This window comes from Hemitrygon akajei, chromosome 25, assembly GCF_048418815.1.
Source record: "Hemitrygon akajei chromosome 25, sHemAka1.3, whole genome shotgun sequence".
NCBI classification, from domain to species: domain Eukaryota; kingdom Metazoa; phylum Chordata; class Chondrichthyes; order Myliobatiformes; family Dasyatidae; genus Hemitrygon; species Hemitrygon akajei.
Genome location: NC_133148.1, coordinates 40,838,422 through 40,858,365, shown reverse-complemented (window position 1 = coordinate 40,858,365; position 19,944 = coordinate 40,838,422). Strand labels below are relative to the sequence as shown.

Genomic DNA, 19,944 nt, shown 5'->3' with positions numbered 1-19,944 from the left:
CCAGATCATTTTATACATCACAAACACCAGCGGTCTCAGTACAGATATCTGCGGAACACCACTAATCACAGATCTCCAGCTACAATAAGTCCCTTCATCCACTATCCTCTTTCTCCTATGGACAAGCCAGTTCTAGACCCAAATGGCCAAACCTTGGATCCCATGCATCTCAATCTTCTGGATGAGCCTCCCATGAGGGACCTTGTCAGACGTCTTACTAAAATCCATGTGAACAATATCCTCAGCTACCTTCATCAATCACCCTTATCATCTCTTCAAAAGAACTCAGTCGTGTTAGTAAGACACGCCTTACCCCACACAAAGCCATGCTGGCTCGCTCTAATTAGGTCATGGTTGTTCAAATGCTTATAACCCCTAACCCTAAGAATTCTCTCCAGTAATGTCCCTACCACTGATGTAAGATTCATCAGTCTATAGTTTCCAAGATTATCCTTGTTCCCTTCTTGAATAATGGAACAACATTAGCTACTCGCCAGTCCTCTGAGATCTCACCTGTGACTAGAGAGGACATGAAAATATTGGTCAAAGCTCATCTCTTGCCTTTCTCAATAACTTGGGGTCTTTCTCATCAAGCCCTGGGGACCTATCCACCTTAATACTCTTTAAGAGACCCAACGCTATCTTCTCTACCTCGAAATGCCCTAGCATATTGATACTCTCAGCACTGATCATCCTAACCTTCATGTCCTTCTTCTTGGTAAATACTGATGTAGAGTACTCATCCAGGACCTCACCTGCATCTTCCACAACCAAGCAAATGTTTCCCCTTTATCCTTGAGAAGTCCCACCCTCTCCCTAGTTATTGTCTTGCTCTTGATGTATGTGTGGAATCTCTTAGGATTCTCTTTAATCCTATTGTCAAAGACTTTTCATGGCCCCTCTTGACTTTCCTAATTCCCTTCTTGAGTTCTTTTCTGGCTTCTTTATAATCTTCAATGGCTGTGTTTGATTCTAGCTTCCTAAGCTTTACATACTTTTCCTTCTTCTCTTGACAAAATTCACCAACTTCATTTGACATCCAAGGTTCTCCTTGTCCTTCATTCTTACTGGAACATACCTGTCCTGTACTCTGTACAGATGGTCTTAGAACCTTCCACATGTAGGATGTGGGCTTGCCCCAAAACGGTTGTTCCCAATTAACTCTCCTGAGTTGTTGTCTGATTTATCCTGTTCCAATTTAATACTCTCCGCCAAGGTCCATTGTTATGCTTGTCTATAGCTAGCTTAAAACTTCGGGAGTTGTGTTCACTGTTCCCTAACTGTTCATTTACGGAAAGTTTTGTCATTTGGCCAGGCTCATTACTCAATACCCAGTCCAGTATAGCCCCTCCCTTGTTGGACTATCTACATATTGATTTAAGAAACTCTCCTGGATGCTCCTAACAAATTCTGCCTCATTTAAACCTCTTGCATTCAGAAGGTCTCTGTTTTTATTAGGGAATTTGAAGTTCCCCATGGCAACAACCCTATTGCTTTAATCTGCTGGCACATCTGTTCCAGATCATAAACTCTGCTTATCAATATATCAGATGTTCCTGTTGACCCATGTAGGTGTCATTTTTTGTTTCACTCAGTAACATATTACAAACTCAAGATAGGCATAGGTTTATTTTGTGTGTGTGTGTGTGTGTGTGTGTGTGTGTGTGTGTGTGTGTGTGTGTGTGTGTGTGTGTGTGTGTGTGTGTGTGTGTGTGTGTGTGTGTGTGTGTGTGTGTGTGTGTGTGTGTGTGTGTGTGTGTGTGTGTGTGTTATCTGCTGGTGGGGTTGTCAGGGCGCTGCTATGACAAACTTTGTTCACCCAACAACACACACAAAATGCTGGTGGAACACAGCAGGGCAGGCAGCATCTATAAGGAGAAGCACTGTCGACATTTCGGGCCAAGGCCCTTCATCAGGACTGAAACTTTTTTCACCGATCTTCTTGGTGATTGCTCATCGTACGGCATGTCTTGGGCATCTGAAACCTGGCAGAGCCCATCCCTCTCCAGGTTTTTTGGAGCCAGCTGGATTCAAACTCGGGAGCTTTCACTCCAAAGTCCAGCGCTGATGCTACTGCGCCACCAGCCAGCCAAGGTTTATGGTATCTGTATACCATAAACCTTGTATACTCATCAAATACTCAAAGTTCAAAGTAAATTTATTATCAGCGTACATATATGTCACCATGTACAACCCTGAGATTCTTTGTCTTGCAAGCACACTCAAGAAATTCATAGAATAGTAACCATAACAGAATCAGTGAAAGACTGCACCAACTCGGGTATTCACCTCGTCTGTGAAAGATAATAACTGTGCAAATTTATGTAACACCCTGGTTAAGCTTTTGCTGCTAATGCTGTAGGGTATTTCATTTAATAGTTTTCTGTGGAAGCAGTGTGTTCTGCTGGTAGTGTTTGGATTACCGTAAAAGATAAGGGGTTGTGATGTTCAGCTTTGGAATGTCGGGTCAGCCAGTCGGGATGGTGGAATTGGGAGAAGCTTCTATAAAAAGCTGGGTGAAGAGGTTTTGTGACAGACAAAAAAGGGGTTGAGGCTCTGTTTTTTTGGTGGGAGATGGAGAGAGAAGATCAAGAGAACTGATGGTAGGATTCGATCCAACCGGAATGCGTGATTCAATGGAGTCAAAGATGGAAAATTCTTTTGGTAATCGGTGAATAGGAGTTGGCGCCATGAGTACAAGGATGCCTCCAGCTTCTGGAAGATTTGAGCTCCAACTTTGTGCACATTTTACTGTTTTAATTATATTGGGCCTTTTTTTCCCCTTTCTTCTTTAACAACTGTCTGATTAAGTTGATATTCATAAATACACCTTTCATATGCAGTGTACAATCTGTTATTTCATGCCGACGTGGGCAGCATTTACACAGTATTCACTCAGATTGGGGTGTGGGTGGTCGAAATATCCCAGCTCTCCTGGTCTGGTGGGACCCAAGTCATAGCAACCCTAGACGTATAGAGTTTGAGAAAAGTGGTTTTCACACCACTGAATCATTGGCTTAGTGAGGGGCTAACCAGCCTTGTTTCTAGAGACCCTGTAAAAAGGGATTTCATTCTGGGGGCTCATCCGGGTCCTGATTCACTAATACTGTGTATTTGCTGTAAGAATTAATGAAGTGGTTTGTGTGTTTAAGCCTGTGTTTAAACTAGTGCTCAGGAAAGGATTAAGATGCTTGATTATGGATGCTGTAGAGATTAAGCTTTGGTGTGATTCAAAAAGATATTATTCACAACTAATGCTTGTGTTCTGAACGGGGTGGATATCCGCAGCCCAGATGAATTGCTGATTTGGAGTTTTTTCGGTTCCAGTATTAAGGAAAGCTATGATCATGGAATGGTGGTTTGACCAAACAGCGTGCAAAGATGTTGTTTTAGTTCAGACAAGCAATGCCATGACGGGAGTGAATCTACCTGTTACGATTGGGGCATCTAGAGAGACGAGGCCATGGGCTGTTCATACTTTTAGAGAAGAGGGGAGTGTAGGCGAGGGTGTCAAACTGGAAATCAAGTTTCCTGTAGCTGAGGGTGGAGACTTTAAAGACAAGTTGCTCTTATTTCTGCGGAGTGAGGGGAAGGAGTTGTCTGATGTGAAAGGCCTACTGAGTCCTTCAGCAAGTGGTGAAAACTCCAAGTTGGTTTTGGCAACTACCTCCCTGGTAGATAAATGCCAAAGTGCACCGGAGGAGATCCAAAGTTATTGTAGACTGAGAATGTTTTTGGGAGTAAAGCCCACCCCCGAGGGGGAGGAGAAATATGAGGCTTGGGCAGAGCAGACATTTCAGTTGCTGGATGAGTGGCAGTGCTCAAATAACATGAAAAGATAGCGACTGGAGTTCAAAAAGTCTGGCTGCTGAGATGGCAAAGTCCTTAAAGGCAGAGGACCCATTTGCCACTTCTGTGTGCCATATGCAAGTGTTAGAAAATGTTTTAGGCACGAAGCGCAGCCCACTGGAGCTTATAGTGAGGTTCAGGTGTATATTCCAGGAGAAAGAGGAGAAACTGCCTATGTTTTTCAGATAGAAAGACAGCTGCTTTGTTTGCACCTTAAATGAACCATCCTACAGGCTAATAAAAATCAATTAAGGATGGACCAAGTGGCAAAGGTGCACAGTCATGTGACATGATTGCTTTAAGCCTCTGATTGTCTTGTAGGTCACCCCCCCCCCCCCCCCGCCCCGTTTGTTGAGCTGATCAGAAGTCAGAGAGGAGGAAATTGCAGATGCAGTGGAGGAGCTGGAGGCCTCTCAGCAGGGCTGTCTTTGGTAGTAGCCTCTGTTGCTGAAGCAGCCCCTAATGCCACACAGGTGGGAGTTTTGCAGGGTTTCTTGAAAGATTTAAAAGCTGAGGTATCTCAGTTATATGAACTGGTGTTCCCACCAGCCGATAGGGAGCTGGACCCAGTGGTGGGACGTTTTAAGTTCCAGTGAGTGGGGTCCCTTGATCAGGGGAGTGACTAGCATTGTCTGTTAAAACTGTGGTGAGGATGGACATTTCAAGTGGGAGTTTGAGGGACGGGAGAACCTTCCAAAAGCGACCGAACGGTTACTGAACCAGAAGAGGAAGTCGGGAAACTTTGGAGAGACCCAGTGAGGGAACAGCCTGGCGACTCAGGGGGATCACATTCCAATCAATGTATCAAGGGACACACCCAAGTGCCAAACCCTATTCCTGAATGCTTAGTGGGGTCAAGCTCTAGTGTATCCATACTTGACACACGTTTTCAGGTTACTCTACTATACAGATCCTTCTACAACTGGTATTTGATGCATTTACCTTTAACACCACTCAGTGCCTTAGAGCTTTGGGGCCTTAGTACTGATGACTACCCATATGATGGTTACTGGTCATTGAAGCTGGAGTTTTTGGAAGCAGATTTTGGAGTAGCTGAGGCCCTTGATTCGTTGGTGTTTGTCCAGACTCGTTTGAGAATGGTGAAGCTTCCGTTCTTTTGGAACAAATATTCCTTTTGTGAGAAGGCTAGTGAGACCCTGCAAGGAGAAAATTGGAGAAAGTTTTCTGAAAACCTTGCCTATTCACTCAGTGTTCAGAGCTGTTCTTGAGAAAGTGCAAGCCCATCCTAGGCTGGATGATGAGCACAAATGAGGACTATGTGGTATACCCAGTCCAAACCCTTTGTGTTACGGCCTAGGAAAGTAGCCAGAGTGACAGGAAGCGCCAAATTTCCTGGAATGCCTGATGCCAAGGCCCTCCTTGTAAATGCACCGGAGACCATGAAGAGGAGACACATTTACCTGCTGGGGTACTGGTGAAGTCTGAACTGCAAAAACCATTGCTGTTAATGTAAACAGGATGACAGTGATTGTCGGGAACACCTCAGAGAGAGATGTCACTCTCAGGTGGAGGATGCCGATAGCACATCTTTTTCCATTGACCGTAATATCTAGTTTTCCTGTGAGAAAACCAGGGGAGAGACAATCTCCTGGATCAGGAAAGTTAATAACAGACGTCTGTCAACTAAGTCAGACACATAGTCTCATGGGATGGAGTAGCTGTGGATCCATCCAAGACAGAGGCAGTGACCATATGGCCAAGGCCCAAGAATGGGAATGCTCTTCACGGTTCCTTGGGTCCTGTGGCTATTACTGGAGGTTCGTGAAGGACTACTCCAAAGTGAGTCACCCTTTGAATCAACTTCTGTGCGGTTACCCCCTCTTGGGGAAAATAGGGAGGAGGACGAATGGAGAAGATGGTAAATTTTATCTGAGCCCTTTGGAGCCTTTTGGAGTAAGATGGGATGCCAAATGTGGAGAGGCCTTCCGGTCACTAAAGGAACTGCTGACTAATGTACCTGTTTGCCCTTTGCAAACCCCCAGTTGCCATATGTACTGCATACAGATACCAGCCAAGAGGGCTTAGGAGGTGTGCTATATCAGGATCAGGGCACAGGTTTGAAACCTATCGCTTTTGTCAGCTGGGGTCTGTCACCCTCCGAGCGAAACTACTCAATGCACAAATTGGAGTGTCTGGCATTGAAATGGGCTGTGGTGGATAAACTAAGTGACTATTTATATAGTGCCAAGTTGGAGGTGAGGACTGACAACCATCCATTGACTTATGTCTTGACCTTGGCAAAATTGGATGGTCTCATCATTGGTTGGTGAAGTTGTCTGCGTATGATTTCAGCCTGAAGTACCAGCCAGGGAACCAGAACATTGTTACGGATATGTTGTCCCGACATTTGCATGAGGGGCTGGAAATGGACGGAGAGTGGGAGAGCATTCCTGCCACTGAAGTTAAAGCAAAGTGCCAGTTTTCTGCCACGGGGAAATCAGAGGCAAAGCTATGGCAAGATAGAGTTATGGATAATTTGGGGGCTTCTGGTTGCGCCATTCCACAAGCTTATTGCGACTTGACCGCTCTGAATATGAAACTGTTGCCTACCTTGAGTAGTTGCGGCAGCTCAGTGAGATGACCCTTGTATAGGTACCGTTTGGTCAGCTGTTGCAGAGGAGGATATGGCTCAAGTTGAAAAGGTGAAACACCCTGCCACACCTCTACTGATGAGAGAATGGAACAAACCAGGTTCTACACAGGGTCATGTCCCTTCAGACAGGCCTCAGCGTTCCCAGTTGGTTGTGCCTGAGAACCATCGGAGGATTGTGTTGAGATCACTTCATGATGATTCAGGTCTTTTGGATTTGACAAGACCTATGGAGTGGTCCAAGATTGGCTGTACTGGCCCCTAATGAAGCCTGAGATTGAAGAGTACTGTGTTGTGCTTTCGATGTATTCGGAGGAAGATGCTGCCCGTGAGGGTCGCTCCCTTATCCCATTTACAAAGTGTGGGACCACTTGATTTAGTATGTATGGGTTTTCTCTCCCTAGAGCCTGATTCCAGCAACAGTGCGAATGTCTTGGTTAATACTGACCACTACACCAGATATGCTCATGCCTTCCCTACGAAGGATCAGAGGGCATCTTCCATTGCCATAGTGTTATGGGAAAGTATTTCATTTATTATGACCTTCCAAGATGGATACACAGTGATTAGGGAAGGGATTTTGAGAGTAGGCTCATACATAAGTTACTGAGCATGCTTGGAGTCAAGAAATCGAGGACCATACCTTATCACCATCAGAGTGATCCCCAGTTTGAGGGGTTCAACTGGATTTCGCTAGAAATGCTCGGAACCCTGGATATCAGCAAGAAGTGCAAATGGAGTCAGCATATTGGGAATTTGGTCCACTATTACAACAGTACACAGAACGAATCTATTAGATTATCGCCATACTGTATGACGTTGGGGCGTGAAGTGAGATTGCCTGTAGACCTCAGTTTTGGGACTGGCGGGGAAGACTTGCCACAGAAGACCTATCTTAAGTATGTGTCTGACATAAGGAAGGAACTGCAAAAGGCTTATGAACTAGCAGAGTTCTCTGCTACCTAGCAGAATCAAGGAAACAAGAGGAAAAATGATTAAAAGGTTAGGCTCTCCCAACTGATGCCTAGAGACAGTCTTAATAAGGAATTTGGGGCTACCGCTGGGTGGCTATGCCTTACGTAGTGGAGAGTCAGATGCCAAACTGTGCCTGTTTTTCCAGGTGAAACCAGAAGACGGGAATAGGCCTGCCAAAATTCTCCACTGGAATCTCACTTTACCTCTAGGGCAGGAGGTACGTATTGACCCAGAGCCTGACATGGACCCTACACCTTGTAGGAGGACTCTGCACCGAAGTGGGAGAACAGAGAGGCAATCAGTGGAGAAACCTGAAAGGGATGTAACCACTGATGCTTTATGGACTCCGAGGACAAGGAGATGGGAATGTGGTATACATTACCTTATGCAAACTCCCCAATAATTGATGAAGAAATTCCTGAAACTGCCCTTGCTAACTCAGAGGTAGCAGAGGGGACTTGAAGTAGTCAGGCAGACTCGATGCTAGATGATGAAGGGAAGCTGGGCTGTGGTGTAATTGGGGATGCAGCTAAGTACAGCCAAGTGACAGGGGAAATCTGAGTTGCCAGAAGGCACGAGTGATGCACAGGGGGAGACAGGAAAGATCCCAAAGAGTGCTTGAGGCTGAAGAAGCTGAAGGTGGGATAAGGAAGTCTCAAAAGGGCCAGGAAACCACCCAGATAGGCTGGCCTATAACACACAAGGGAACAGAAAGTTGTGTCTATCCCCCTACGGAGATACGTCACTACCATTTACAAATGGATTGGAGGTCCTGACATCACTAAATTCCTTTTAAAACTGTGTTATTAATGATGAGTTGGTAAATTTCAAAGTCATGAGGACATGACTATTTTTGGTGGGCGGGGAGTGTAACACTCTGGTTAAGCTTTTGTTGCTAATGCTGTAGGGCATTTCATTTAATAGTTTTCTGTAGAAGCAGTGTGTTCTGCTGGTAGTTGGATTACCATTAACGATAAGGAATTGTGACGTTTAGCTTTGGAATGTCAGGTCTGCCAATCAGGATGGTGGAATTGGGAGGAGATTCTAGAGGAAGCTGTACGAAGGGGTTTTGTGATGGACACTAAAGGGGTCGAGGCTCTTTTTCGGCAGGAGATGGAGAAAGAAGAAGATCAAAACTGGCGGTAGGATTCGGTCCAACCGGAATGCGCGATTCGATGGAGTCAAAGATGGAAAGTTATGTTGGTAATCGGTGAATAGGAGTTGGCGCCATGAGTAAGGGACACCTCCAGCTTCTGGAAGATTTGAGTTCCAACTCTGTGCACATTTGTCTGTTTTAGTTTCAGTGGGCCCTTTTATTTTTTTTCCTTTCTTCTTTAACAACTGTTTGAATAAGTTGATATTTTTCAATACACATTTCTTATAATGATGTTCAGTGTACAGTCTGTTATTTCTTGCTGAAGGGTAATTGCATGTGAGCAGCATTTACACAGTATTCGCTCAAGTTGGGGTGCAGGTGGTCCCAGCTCTCCGAGTCTAGTGGGACCCAATTCATATTAACCCTAGATGAATGGAGTTTGAGAAAAGTGGTTTGCTCACCACTGAGTCCATCGGCTTGTTAGTGAGGGGCTAACCAGCCGTGTTTCTAGAGATGCCTGGTTAAAAAGGGGTTTCATTTAAAAAGAAATATTAATAAATAAATGAGCATTAAATACAGAGAACATGAGATGAAGAGTCCTTGAAAGTGAGTCTGTAGGTTGTGGCAACATTTCAATGATGGGTGAAGTTGAGTGAAGTTATCCCCTTGGGTTTAAGGGGCTGATGGTTGGGTGGGGGGGGGGGGGTAATAACTGTACCTGAACCTGGCAGTGTGGGTCCTAAGGCTCCTGTTTCTTCTTCCTAATGGCGGCAGCAAGAAAAGAGCATGTACTGGGTGGTGGAGGTCTCTGATGATGATGTTTTCCTGTGACAGCATTTTCTGTAGATGTGGTCAGTGCTGGGGAGGACTTTACCCATGATGGACTGGGTCATAGCCACTACTTCTTGTAGGATTTTCTGTTCAAAGGCATTGGTGTTTCCATACCAGGCTGTGATGCAGGCCAGTCAATATACTCTGCACCACACATCTGTGGAAATCTGTCAAAGTTTTAGATGTCATGCCGATTCTTCCCAAACCTCTAAGGAAGTAGAGGCGCCACTGTGCTTTCTTGGTAATGGCACTTATGTACTGGGTCCAGGACAGATCTTCTGAAATGATAACATTGAGGAATTTAAATGGTTTTCTGATGTGCACTCTCCATAAACCTCTGGTTTCCTTCTCTTGAAATCAATAATCAGCTCCTTGTCTTGTCTACACAGAGTGAGATGTTGTTGTTATGCGCCACTTAGCCGGATTTTCAATCTCCCTCCTATATGCTGATTCATCACCACTTTTGATTCAGCCTACAACAGTGCTGTTGTTGTACTCCTGGGACATATACTGCAAAGATCAGATAAAGAATAAATTTCCATCTGCGCTGTGCTATCACACACTGAGAGAACACAGGTTTAGATACAGAAGAAAGCTCCTTTGCATTATTCCACCAAACACTCCCAAGGCCAGATTTATTTAAAGGATAAATCTTCATGTTCTTTTGTCACCAAATACATGACAGACAAGATTAAAAGGAAAGGTTTAAAAGATTATCTTTATTTGTCATATCTACCTCAAAACATACTGTGAAATACTTCGTTGGCGTCAATGACCAACACGGGTCCGAGGATTATGCTGGGGACAGACCACAAGTGTGTGCCGTGTTTACAGCACCAACATAGCATGCCCATGATGCACTAACCCTAAATGTACGTCTTTGGAATGCAGGAGGAAACCGGAGCACCCAGAGGAAACTCACAGAGAATATACAAACTCCTCAAGGAAGTGGCGGGGATTGAACCTGGATCTGTGATCACTCGCATGTAAAACGATTGCGCTAACCACTATGTTACCTTGTCCCTCCTATCAATGTTAAGTTCCCTCAGTTTAACAAAAATACTCCTGAGAAGTTCCTGAGAAACAGACCAAAGTTATCTCCCCATAAAACACCCCTTGGGTAGGTAGAAGGTAAAGTTCCCTATACAATGTAAAGGAAGTACCTTTCTCAGTTCACCAAATTTTGTGATCAAAAGATTAAACTGACTCCACTCGTCTCAAGGTGGCTGAATCAGAAAGCAGAATCTTATTCTTGTGCACACAAGTATCCTTGACCATTGAGAGAAACACAATACATTTTATTTCACTTTATCAATTGTATGTCAGCTCACATCTTCCTCTTACCACAGAATGGCGACAGATGCTGAAATCACGCTGCTACCTTAACAGTGAGCCAGCCCATGAGAGCTATCCACAATCAGAGTTTCAGCATGAGGACAACCTGACGTGGCAAGGAATGTTGTTAGATACTACGTCGTCCAGCTCCTGTTCACAGGACAACACAGATGACCTCCAAGGCCACACTTTGTACCTTACTTTGTTGGAGGTGGCGGATTCAGGAGATCTTGAAAGTTTCAGCCTCGGCAACTTGGGTAACTACTTGAAAGAGTTTTCAGCCTCAGTGGGAGAAGTTTCTGGTCACTGTTTGTAGTGACGTATTGAATTCATGAAATAATCAATGTTTCAGTAATTAAATTGGAATATCCCCTCTCCTCTTCTAGTTTCTTCCCCCTCCCTTTCTGGTTCAGATGAAAAGTCATGGTCTGAAGTTTTGAGTGTTTGTTTCCCTCCATGATGCTGCCTGATTTGCTGAGTTCCCCCATTGTTTTTACACTGTTGCTCATATTGAAACATTTCTTCAAAATGCAGCAATTTTTGTTCTGTGGACAGTCTTGAAAGTCATTCTGCATACTGTGAAGTTTAATTGAGGTGATTCAGAACAGAAGAAAGCAAAGAACAGAGAATGATCTGTTGCATCCACTGTGTAGGATTTGGAAATGGGCCAGGAGATACAGTCTGATATCCTGAAAGCTAAAGCAGCAATGATCAAGCCAAACACCATACATTTTAAAGAGGTTGTCGGGAGTAGTGGGGTGGAGATACATCTCTACTAAAGAAGGTGTAAGGCGCTCCTTCCCTCCGCTAGCTTGCAGGGCACCCTTGGGTAAGGAGTAGCACTGGTGCATATCACAAGTCCTTGTTGTCCAGGCAGACAATCTCCAAGGAGTATTGATAATGGCTGGAGTCATCCATCTTGTAAGATCACTGCTCAGAAGAAGGCAATGGCAAACCACCTCTGTTGAAAAATCAGCCAAGAACAATCATAGTTGTGGAAAGACCATATTGCCCACGTTATACAACACGGTGCATAATGAACAAATGAGTCAGGAGAGTGACCAAAACTGTAGGAATATCTCCCAAAAGAAGCAAGATAATTACTAAGCACAAATACTGCAAATCCAGAGGAACACATACAAAATGCTGGAGGAACTTAGCAGGTCAGGCAGAATCTATGGAAATGAATAAACAGTCCATGTTTTGGACTAGACCCTTCATCAGGACTGGAAAGGAAGGAGGAAGAGGCCAGAATAAGAAGGTGGGGGAGGGGAAGGAGGGCAAGCTACAAGGTGAGTGGGGAAGTGAGGTGATAGGTGGAAAGGGTAAAGGGCTGAAGAAGGAGTCGGCTATGAGAGAGAGTGGAACATGGGAGAATGGGAAGGAGGAGAGCCCTCGGGAGGTAATTGGCAGGTGAGAAGAGGGGGTGGTGGAGAAATTACTGGAAGTTAGAGAAATTGATGTTCATGCCATCAGGCTGGAGGCTACCCAGATGGTTGTACATTACAAGGAGGTGTTGGGAGCAGACCAGAGAGCAGGACACAGACACAGAAGTAGTATAAACAGAACAGTGTTTATTGATAGTTACTAGGAAGGCCAGGGAGCGAGAACAAAAGTGTCAACATGAAGTAAACGTTGGATATTAAACCAGTAAAACCTGGACTAGGACTTGGACTCGGTCTTGGATCTTGACAGACTTGGAACTTGGATCTTGACTCGGACTCAGAACATGACTGGGACTCAGCCTGGACTCGGAACTTGACTCGGAGCACAAAGCCTGGAACTGGAACACGGCTTAGAGCCAGGAACTGGAACACGGCTTGGAGCCAGGAACTGGAACACGGCTTGGAGCCAGGAACTGGAACACGGTTTGGAACTCAGACTTGGAGGACTTGGACAATAGGAGACAGACTACCCAACTCGGAGTAGTGGCAAATGGCCAGGCCTACTCAGCTGGAAGGACTTAGACAGCAGGCACTCGATTTGACCCAGGTACAGCGGACAACAGGCTTTTGACTCGACCCAGAAACTACAAGCAACAGGCTCACGACTCAACCCAGGAACTGCACACGGCAGGCTCCCGACTTGACCCAGTCTCAGCCAGCCATGAAAACGACAGAATTCGTATCTTACTTGGAATAGCGGCAAAACGGCCGGCAACTCAGCTGGACTTGAAAACGACTGAATTCACTAAGTGGCCACAGCACTGAAGCAACTGGAGTCCACGATTCTCAGTGGCCCCTAGACGAGCATAGCCGCCTTGCTGAGATGACTGGCTTCCAGTGACTGGTTACCAGTGACGAACTTCTGATTACGGTCCAGCAATGAGTAGCTGTAACCTGGAGCCTTTTATGCTGCCGGTTCGAAATGAAGATCAGGTGCCTTAATCAAGATGCCCAACGGAACATGGGGAAAAGGAAATAACTGGAATGAGGAGTCCACGGACCGGGCCGTGACATTGTAAGGTGTTGCTCCTCCAACCTGAGAGTGTCCTTAGTGTGGCTATATTGTGCCCATGCACCAAAATGTTGGAATGGGAATAGGGATTGGAATTAAAATGGTTGGCCATCAGGAAGCCCTGCTTGTCGCAGATGGAATGAAGGTGCTCAACAAAGCTGTCCCCCAATTTACGACGGGTCTCCTCAATGTAGAGGAGGCTGCATCATGCACCAGATACAATAAACAACCCCAACAGATTTGCAGGTGAAGTGTTGCCTCGCCTGAAGGGACTGTTTGGGGCCCTGAATAGAGGTGAGGGAGAACTTGTATGGGCAGGTGTAGAACTTCTGCTTGCAGGGTAAGTGCCAGGAGGAAGAATAGTAGGGTATGACTTATGGACAAAGGAATCATAGAGAGAGGGGGGGGGGTATTTAGTGATAGAATCCCATTGAAGATGACAGAAGTTGCAGAGAATGATGTGCTGGATGCGGAGGCTCATGGGGTGGGAGGTAAATATATGAGGAACTCTATTAAGGCGGCGGGAAAATGGGGTGATTAATGATGTTTAGGAATGGAGACGATGTAGGTGAGGGGAGCATCAATGGTAGAGGAAGGGAAACCCAGGTATTTAAAGAAAGAGGATATCTCTGATGTTCTAGAAAGGAAAGCCTCATCTTGGAAACAGATGCGGCAGAGACATGTAGCAAGAAGTGTGTGTGTGTGTGTGTGTGTGTGTGTGTGTGTGTGTGTGTGTGTGTGTGTGTGTGTGTGTGTGTGTGTGTGTGTGTGTGTGTGTGTGTGTGTGTGTGTGTGTGTGTGTGTGTGTGTGAAAGAGAAAATAATTTCTCCACGAAACCATCCTAATGTGGATAAATATGACTAGTGCAAAAATATGATCAGCACAGATATGATGGGCCAAAGGACCCATTTCTGGTATGTACAACTCTGATTAATTTCTGAAAAGCACTGTGATTGTGGAACAAAGCCCCGCAATATTTAAAGTTTGAATCCTGTTCAATATTCCTTTAGATCAGGGGTTCCCAACCTGGTGTCCATGGACCCCTCGGTTAATGGTAGAGGTCCATAGCATAAAGAAAAGTTGGTTTTTATTATGTACACCTCTAACATGTTAAAAGCCCTCACTTGCTCAATCTATGCTCATAAGACATGCTGTCTAATTCAGGCAGCATCCTGGTAAATCTCCTCTGCGCCCCTTTTATAAGCTTCCACATTTGTGATGAGACGACCAGAGCAGAACTGAACACAAGAGTTGCGAGTGTGGTGTAACTGTAGCTTATAGAGCTGTAACATTACCTCATGAAAGTCTTGAACTCAATCTGTTAACTAATGAAGACTAACACACTATATGCCTTCTAAATGACCCTTTTTTATTTGCTCATGCTGAACAGATGCCAGATTGATTAACTATTCCCTTCCTTGGTGCTTGAGCAAACTTGCAGAGTTTGAATGGGTGCGATATTTTGTTATGTTACGGCATTTAAATTTGTTTTTCATGAAAGAAATGTGAATGAGAAGTCATTTGAGTTTTTCTGTCACTTGTACAGGGATACATAATAGCACAAAATACTCTTCTGAAAACGATGAGGGGAAGACAGATTTGAGTCATGATTCCAGCCTATATGACCCACCAGCCAGTCCTCCGTGTCCAAGGTAACAAGCAAACATTAACCCTAAAGCAACACACATAAAACACTGCAGGAACTCATAACAGTTGACGTTTCAGGCAAGACCCTTCATCAGGACTGGGAAGGGAGGGGGAAGAATCCAGAATAAGAAGCTGGTGGGAGGGGAATGGGGATAGCTGGAAGGTGATAGGTGAAACCAGATGGGCGGGAAAGGTCAAGGGCTGGACAAGAAGGAATCTGATAGGAGAGGAGAGTTGATCATAGGAGAAAGGGAAGGAAGAAGGGACCCAGAGGGAAGTGATAGGTAGAGGTGAGAGGCCAAAGAGGGGAATAGAAGAGGGGAGGTGGGAAATTTGTTTACCGGAAGGAGAACTTGATATTCATACCATCAGGTTGGAGGCTACCCAGATGAAATATAAGGTAACACACACAGTAAGTGTTGGAGGGACTCAGCAGGCCAGGCAGCATCTATAGAAAAGAGTACATCTATAGAAAAAAGACAGCTGAAGGGTCTCGGCCCGAAACATTGTCTGTACTCTCTTCCATAGATGTTGCCTGTCTACTGAGTTCCTCCAGCATTTTGTGTGTGTAACTTGGATTTCCAACATCTGCAGATTTTCTCTTGTTTGTGATTGGAATATAAGGTGTTGCTTCTCCACCTTGAAGGTGGCCTCAACTTGTCACATGGTCTGACATGTCAGGATGGGAATGGGAATTGGAATTATAATGTTTAGCCACTGGGAAATTTCGTTTTTGATGGATGGACATTAACTGTATCTATCTTTTCAATTAAAGATACTGATTAATTGAATACAGTGCAGTCACAGTAGCTCACCTGTACCCCAAAATCATCACCTGGATGCAGGCCTATATTGGTTGTTCAAGTTGAATATTTTCATCCTCATTTTCAAATCACTGCAGGGTCTCATCGTGCCTTTCTCTGTGATGTATGGGTGTACAGGGTGTCCAGGGAGGGGCAGCACCTCTGGTGAAGGGCTTGTAGTGTCCAGGCTGGGCCAGCTCACTCACTTTTGGGTCACACGGGACACTCAGCTCTCACCTGTGGCTCCAAGTAGCTGTTTGCGTGCGACAGAGGCCATGTCTTTTGACCACTTCAACAGGCGTGCTAAACCAGGTGAGGATAGCCAGTGGGCCTCAAACCCCAGTGAGGTAGGGACATGCCTTTCTTAGCATGCAAAAGCAGCTCTGGTGAACTGAGTGGATGAAATCTGCAGTGAGACCCAATGGCCAGGAAGGTGGTTCTGCAATGCTCTGTGGAGAGTGAAGGATGTGACAAGACATAAAAGACATCATGGTCATCCACTGCAACCAAGGAAGACCCCAGTTTGTGACACTTGTTCGTACCACTGGACCCAGACTTCTGAGGTCGTGAGAGTGGAACTGCCCCCGTGCAATGGCTTTTTCACTTTAAAAACTCTCCCTCAGAAGTTTTCTGTTTTCGTCGGACACAATGGGCAACCACCAACACTCCAACCCTTCAGCCCTCAAGTTGCCGCACTGCTTTAATTCTGGACTTACTTCCTTTTCAAGATGCTAGGGTCTTGTTGGAATCTGTGATCTGCAGCTGCATTCGAACTGTGGTTCTTCACCAAAGTAGGTTCCCGCTTTTGCAGCTTGCTGAGCGGCTGTTTTTGATTATCTCCAGGAGTGTCCTTTGGGGTGCAGCCTTGTCCGGCTTCACGGACCCGATTCCTCACCGGTCTCACCAACTGAAGACATTCTCCTCTATCCTCAAGCTTTTGTTAATTGTCATAGAAAGCAAAACACCGATTTTTATTTAACACACACAAAATGCTGAGGAACTCAGTGGATTGGGCAGCATCTTTAGAGGGAAATTAGCAGTCAACGTTTTGGGCCGAGAACCCCCTCATCAGGACTCTCAGACCGAAACATCGACAGTTTATTCTCTTCCATTGATGCTACTTAACCTGCCGAATTGCTCCAGCATTTTCTGTGTGTGTGGTTCAAAATTCCCAGCATCCGCAGAACTGCTTGTGTATCAAATTTTGGCAAAATAATATATCTGTGAAGTATATGGGAAATTTTATTATATTCTCAATAGTTGTCCACAGGCCAAAAGACCATAAGACATAGGAGCAGAATTAGGCCATTTGGCCCATCGAATTTGCTCTGCCATTTGACATCCCTCTCAATCTCATTCCTCTGCCTTTCCCACATAACACTTGATGTTTTTACTAATCAAGAACCTATCAACCTCCGCATTATTAAACTAATGATTTGGACTCCATTGCTGTCTCTGGTAATGATCTCCACAGATTCACCACCCTCTGGCTAAAGAAATATCTCCTCATCTCTGTTCTAATTGGTTGTCCCTCTATTCTGAGGCTGCATCCTCTGGTCCCAGACTCCCCCACTATAGAAAACACCTTCTCCACGTCCACTCTATCTAGACCTTTCAATATTCGATATGTTTCAGTGAGATCCCTCTCATTCTTCTAAACTCCAGTGAATACAGGCCCAGAGCCAGCAGTTCTCACACATTAACTCTTTCATCCCTGGGATCATTCTCACAAACCTCCTCTGGACCCTCTCCATTGCCAGGATATTCTTTTGTGGATAAGGGGCCCTAAAGTGCTTACATCAGAACATTGAAATGTCCTTCCAATACTGACACTTGCAGTTTTCTAACCAAATGGGTACTTCTTAAAATTATGGAGTATTTGTGCCTATTGTGGGTAAGATTATTCAATTCAGCCCAGGCTGTGATTTCAGGCTACATCTGTCTGGTCTGTATTAACTAGCCACATCAGTTACAGACTTCCAGTGTGACCAGAAAGTATATTAACAGAAGGTACGATTTGTGAATAACTAGTCTGCTAATACTGTTTGGATGTATGGGAAAGGAGGCAGGTAAAATGAGTGCCATCTATTGTAAAATTAAAAGACCTTAATAAATCCTACCTTCTAGCATTTTCTGTCTTCCACAGTCTGAAGAATCAGAAGCTGGTTCACTACCTCTCATCCCATGATGAAGACGATGAGGTTGACCAAAGTCCCTGGCTTCCACAGGAGTCCCCTCAAGGTGCAGCATTTTCTTTATATATTGCTTTGTCTTTCGAAAAGTAAAAGAAGCAGGGCATTGTTTACATGACCAGATTAAAAAGATGCCACTGTTTATCAGCTTGTTTTAGTAATGGAACAATTTTATCAATTGTTGTGCGTTAGATCGTCAGAATGTCCTTTAAATAAACAAGTACTCATTTGGGAGGGGGAGAATGTTGGTATTGGCACTGCTTTATTACATGTTATCACATGTACCAAGTGAACCTTGAAGAGTAAAGCCCACAAAAAGTAATAGATATGGCCCAGTCCAAACAGATGGGACTGCACGGTGGCATAGTGGTTAGCACAAGGCTTTATAGTATAGATGACCCAGGTTCAACTCCTGTCACTGCCTGTAAGGAGTTTGTGTGTTCTCCCCAAGAGCGCTTCAGTTTCCTCCAGGTGCTCTGGGTTCCTCCCACAGTCCAAAGATGTACTGATTGATAGGTTAATTGGTCATCGAAAGTTGTTCTGTGATTGGGCTTGGATTAAATTGGATGGCATGGCTCAAAGGGCCAGAAGGGCATATTCTGAGATGTATCTCAATCAATTACTCAATAAATAAATAAATAAACACGCAAGTAAAACCCTCGCCACCTTTAGGCACATTGACAAGGAGCATTGTTGCAGGAAAGCAGCATCCATCATCAAGGATTGCAGCCATTCAGGCCATGCTCTCTTCTCACTTCTGCCATCAGGAAGGAAGCACAGGAGCCTTAGGACTCTCACCATCGGGCTCAGGAACATTATTACCCCTCAACCATCAGACACCTGAACCAGCGTAGATAACCACTCGCCCCAATACTGAACTGATTTCACACTCTGTAGACTCATTTTCAAGGACTACAACTCATATTCTCAATGCTTATTTATTATTAATATTTAGTTTTTTGTCTTTGAACAGTTATCTTTTGCACGTTTGTTTGTCCATCTTTGTTGTTCGCAGTGTTTTATTAATTTTTCATTGTATTTACTGTGATTGCCCGTATGAAAATGAATCTCAGGATGGTATTCAGGGTAGTGTTTTAAATGGATGTCTATCTTTTCTGAGACTGTGCCCTTGATCGTAGACTATAGGAAATGTCCTTTCCATATCCACTCTATCTAGGCCTTTCAATATTTGATAAGTTTCAATGAGATCCTCTCTCATTCTTCTGAACTCTAGTCTGTGCAGGCCTAGAGCCATCAAATGCTCCTCATAGGTTATCTTTTACATTCTGATAATCATTAGATGAATGTACTAGCTTTAAGTAGCCATTGAGAAAGGAAATCAGAATGCAGAATATTGTGTTGCAGCTTCAGAGAACATTCAGTGCAGGCAAATAAAGTGCAATAGCTATGATGGTGTAGATTGGAGGTCAATAATTAATCTTTAACATACGAGAGGTCCGTTCAAGAATCTGATAGAAGCTGTCTTTGAGTCTGGTGGTATGTACATTCAAGCTTTTGTATCTTCTACCCAACAAGAGAGGGGAGAACAAAAAATCACAAATACAAGAGATTCTGGAAATCTTGAACAAAAATGTAAAATGCTAGAGGAACTCAGAATCTATGGAGAGGAATAAATAGTCTATGTTTTGGCTGAAACTCTTCATCAGGACTGGAAACCAGAAATAGAAGATGGCCGGAGGGGAGGAGTACAGACTGGCAGAAAGATGTGAGACAGGTGAAGGCAAAAATGGATGGATGAAGTAAGAACCTGGGAGATGATAGGAAGAAGAGGTAAAGGACTGAAGAAGAAGCGATCTGTTAGGTGGGGAGAGCTGACTATACGAGAAAGGGAAGGAGCTCCAGGGAGAGGTGATGGTTAGATGAGGTGAAGGGCAGGGTTAAGAGGGGAGCTAGAATGGGGAATGGAAAAAGAGAGAAGAGGGAAGGGGATTTAGAAATGACTTGAAATTGGAGAAATCAGTGTTCATGTCATCCAGTTGGAGGTCACCCAGACAGAATCGAACCTGAGAATGACTTCATTGTAGCAGCAGAGGAGGCCATAGACTGACAGAATGGGAAATGGAATTAAAATGGAAAACCTGCTTTTTGTGGTAGATGGAGTAAAGGTGCTTACTCAGCAGGTCAGG

General features: G+C 44.6%; 1 protein-coding gene across 4 annotated transcripts in view; it reads left to right on the top strand.

Moving 5' to 3' along the window:
• meiosin (meiosis initiator) overlaps positions 1–19,944 on the top strand; it is a 108,187-nt gene that overhangs the window by 28,655 nt on the left and 59,588 nt on the right. For 3 of the 4 annotated variants that reach the window (XM_073029373.1, XM_073029371.1, XM_073029370.1), the window contains exons 7-9: positions 10,712–10,954; positions 14,702–14,807; positions 17,752–17,846. In XM_073029373.1, the coding sequence (XP_072885474.1) occupies positions 10,712–10,954; positions 14,702–14,807; positions 17,752–17,846 (444 nt within the window). The remainder of the gene's footprint in view (positions 1–10,711; positions 10,955–14,701; positions 14,808–17,751; positions 17,847–19,944) is intronic. The other variant, XM_073029374.1, reaches the window with a different exon arrangement.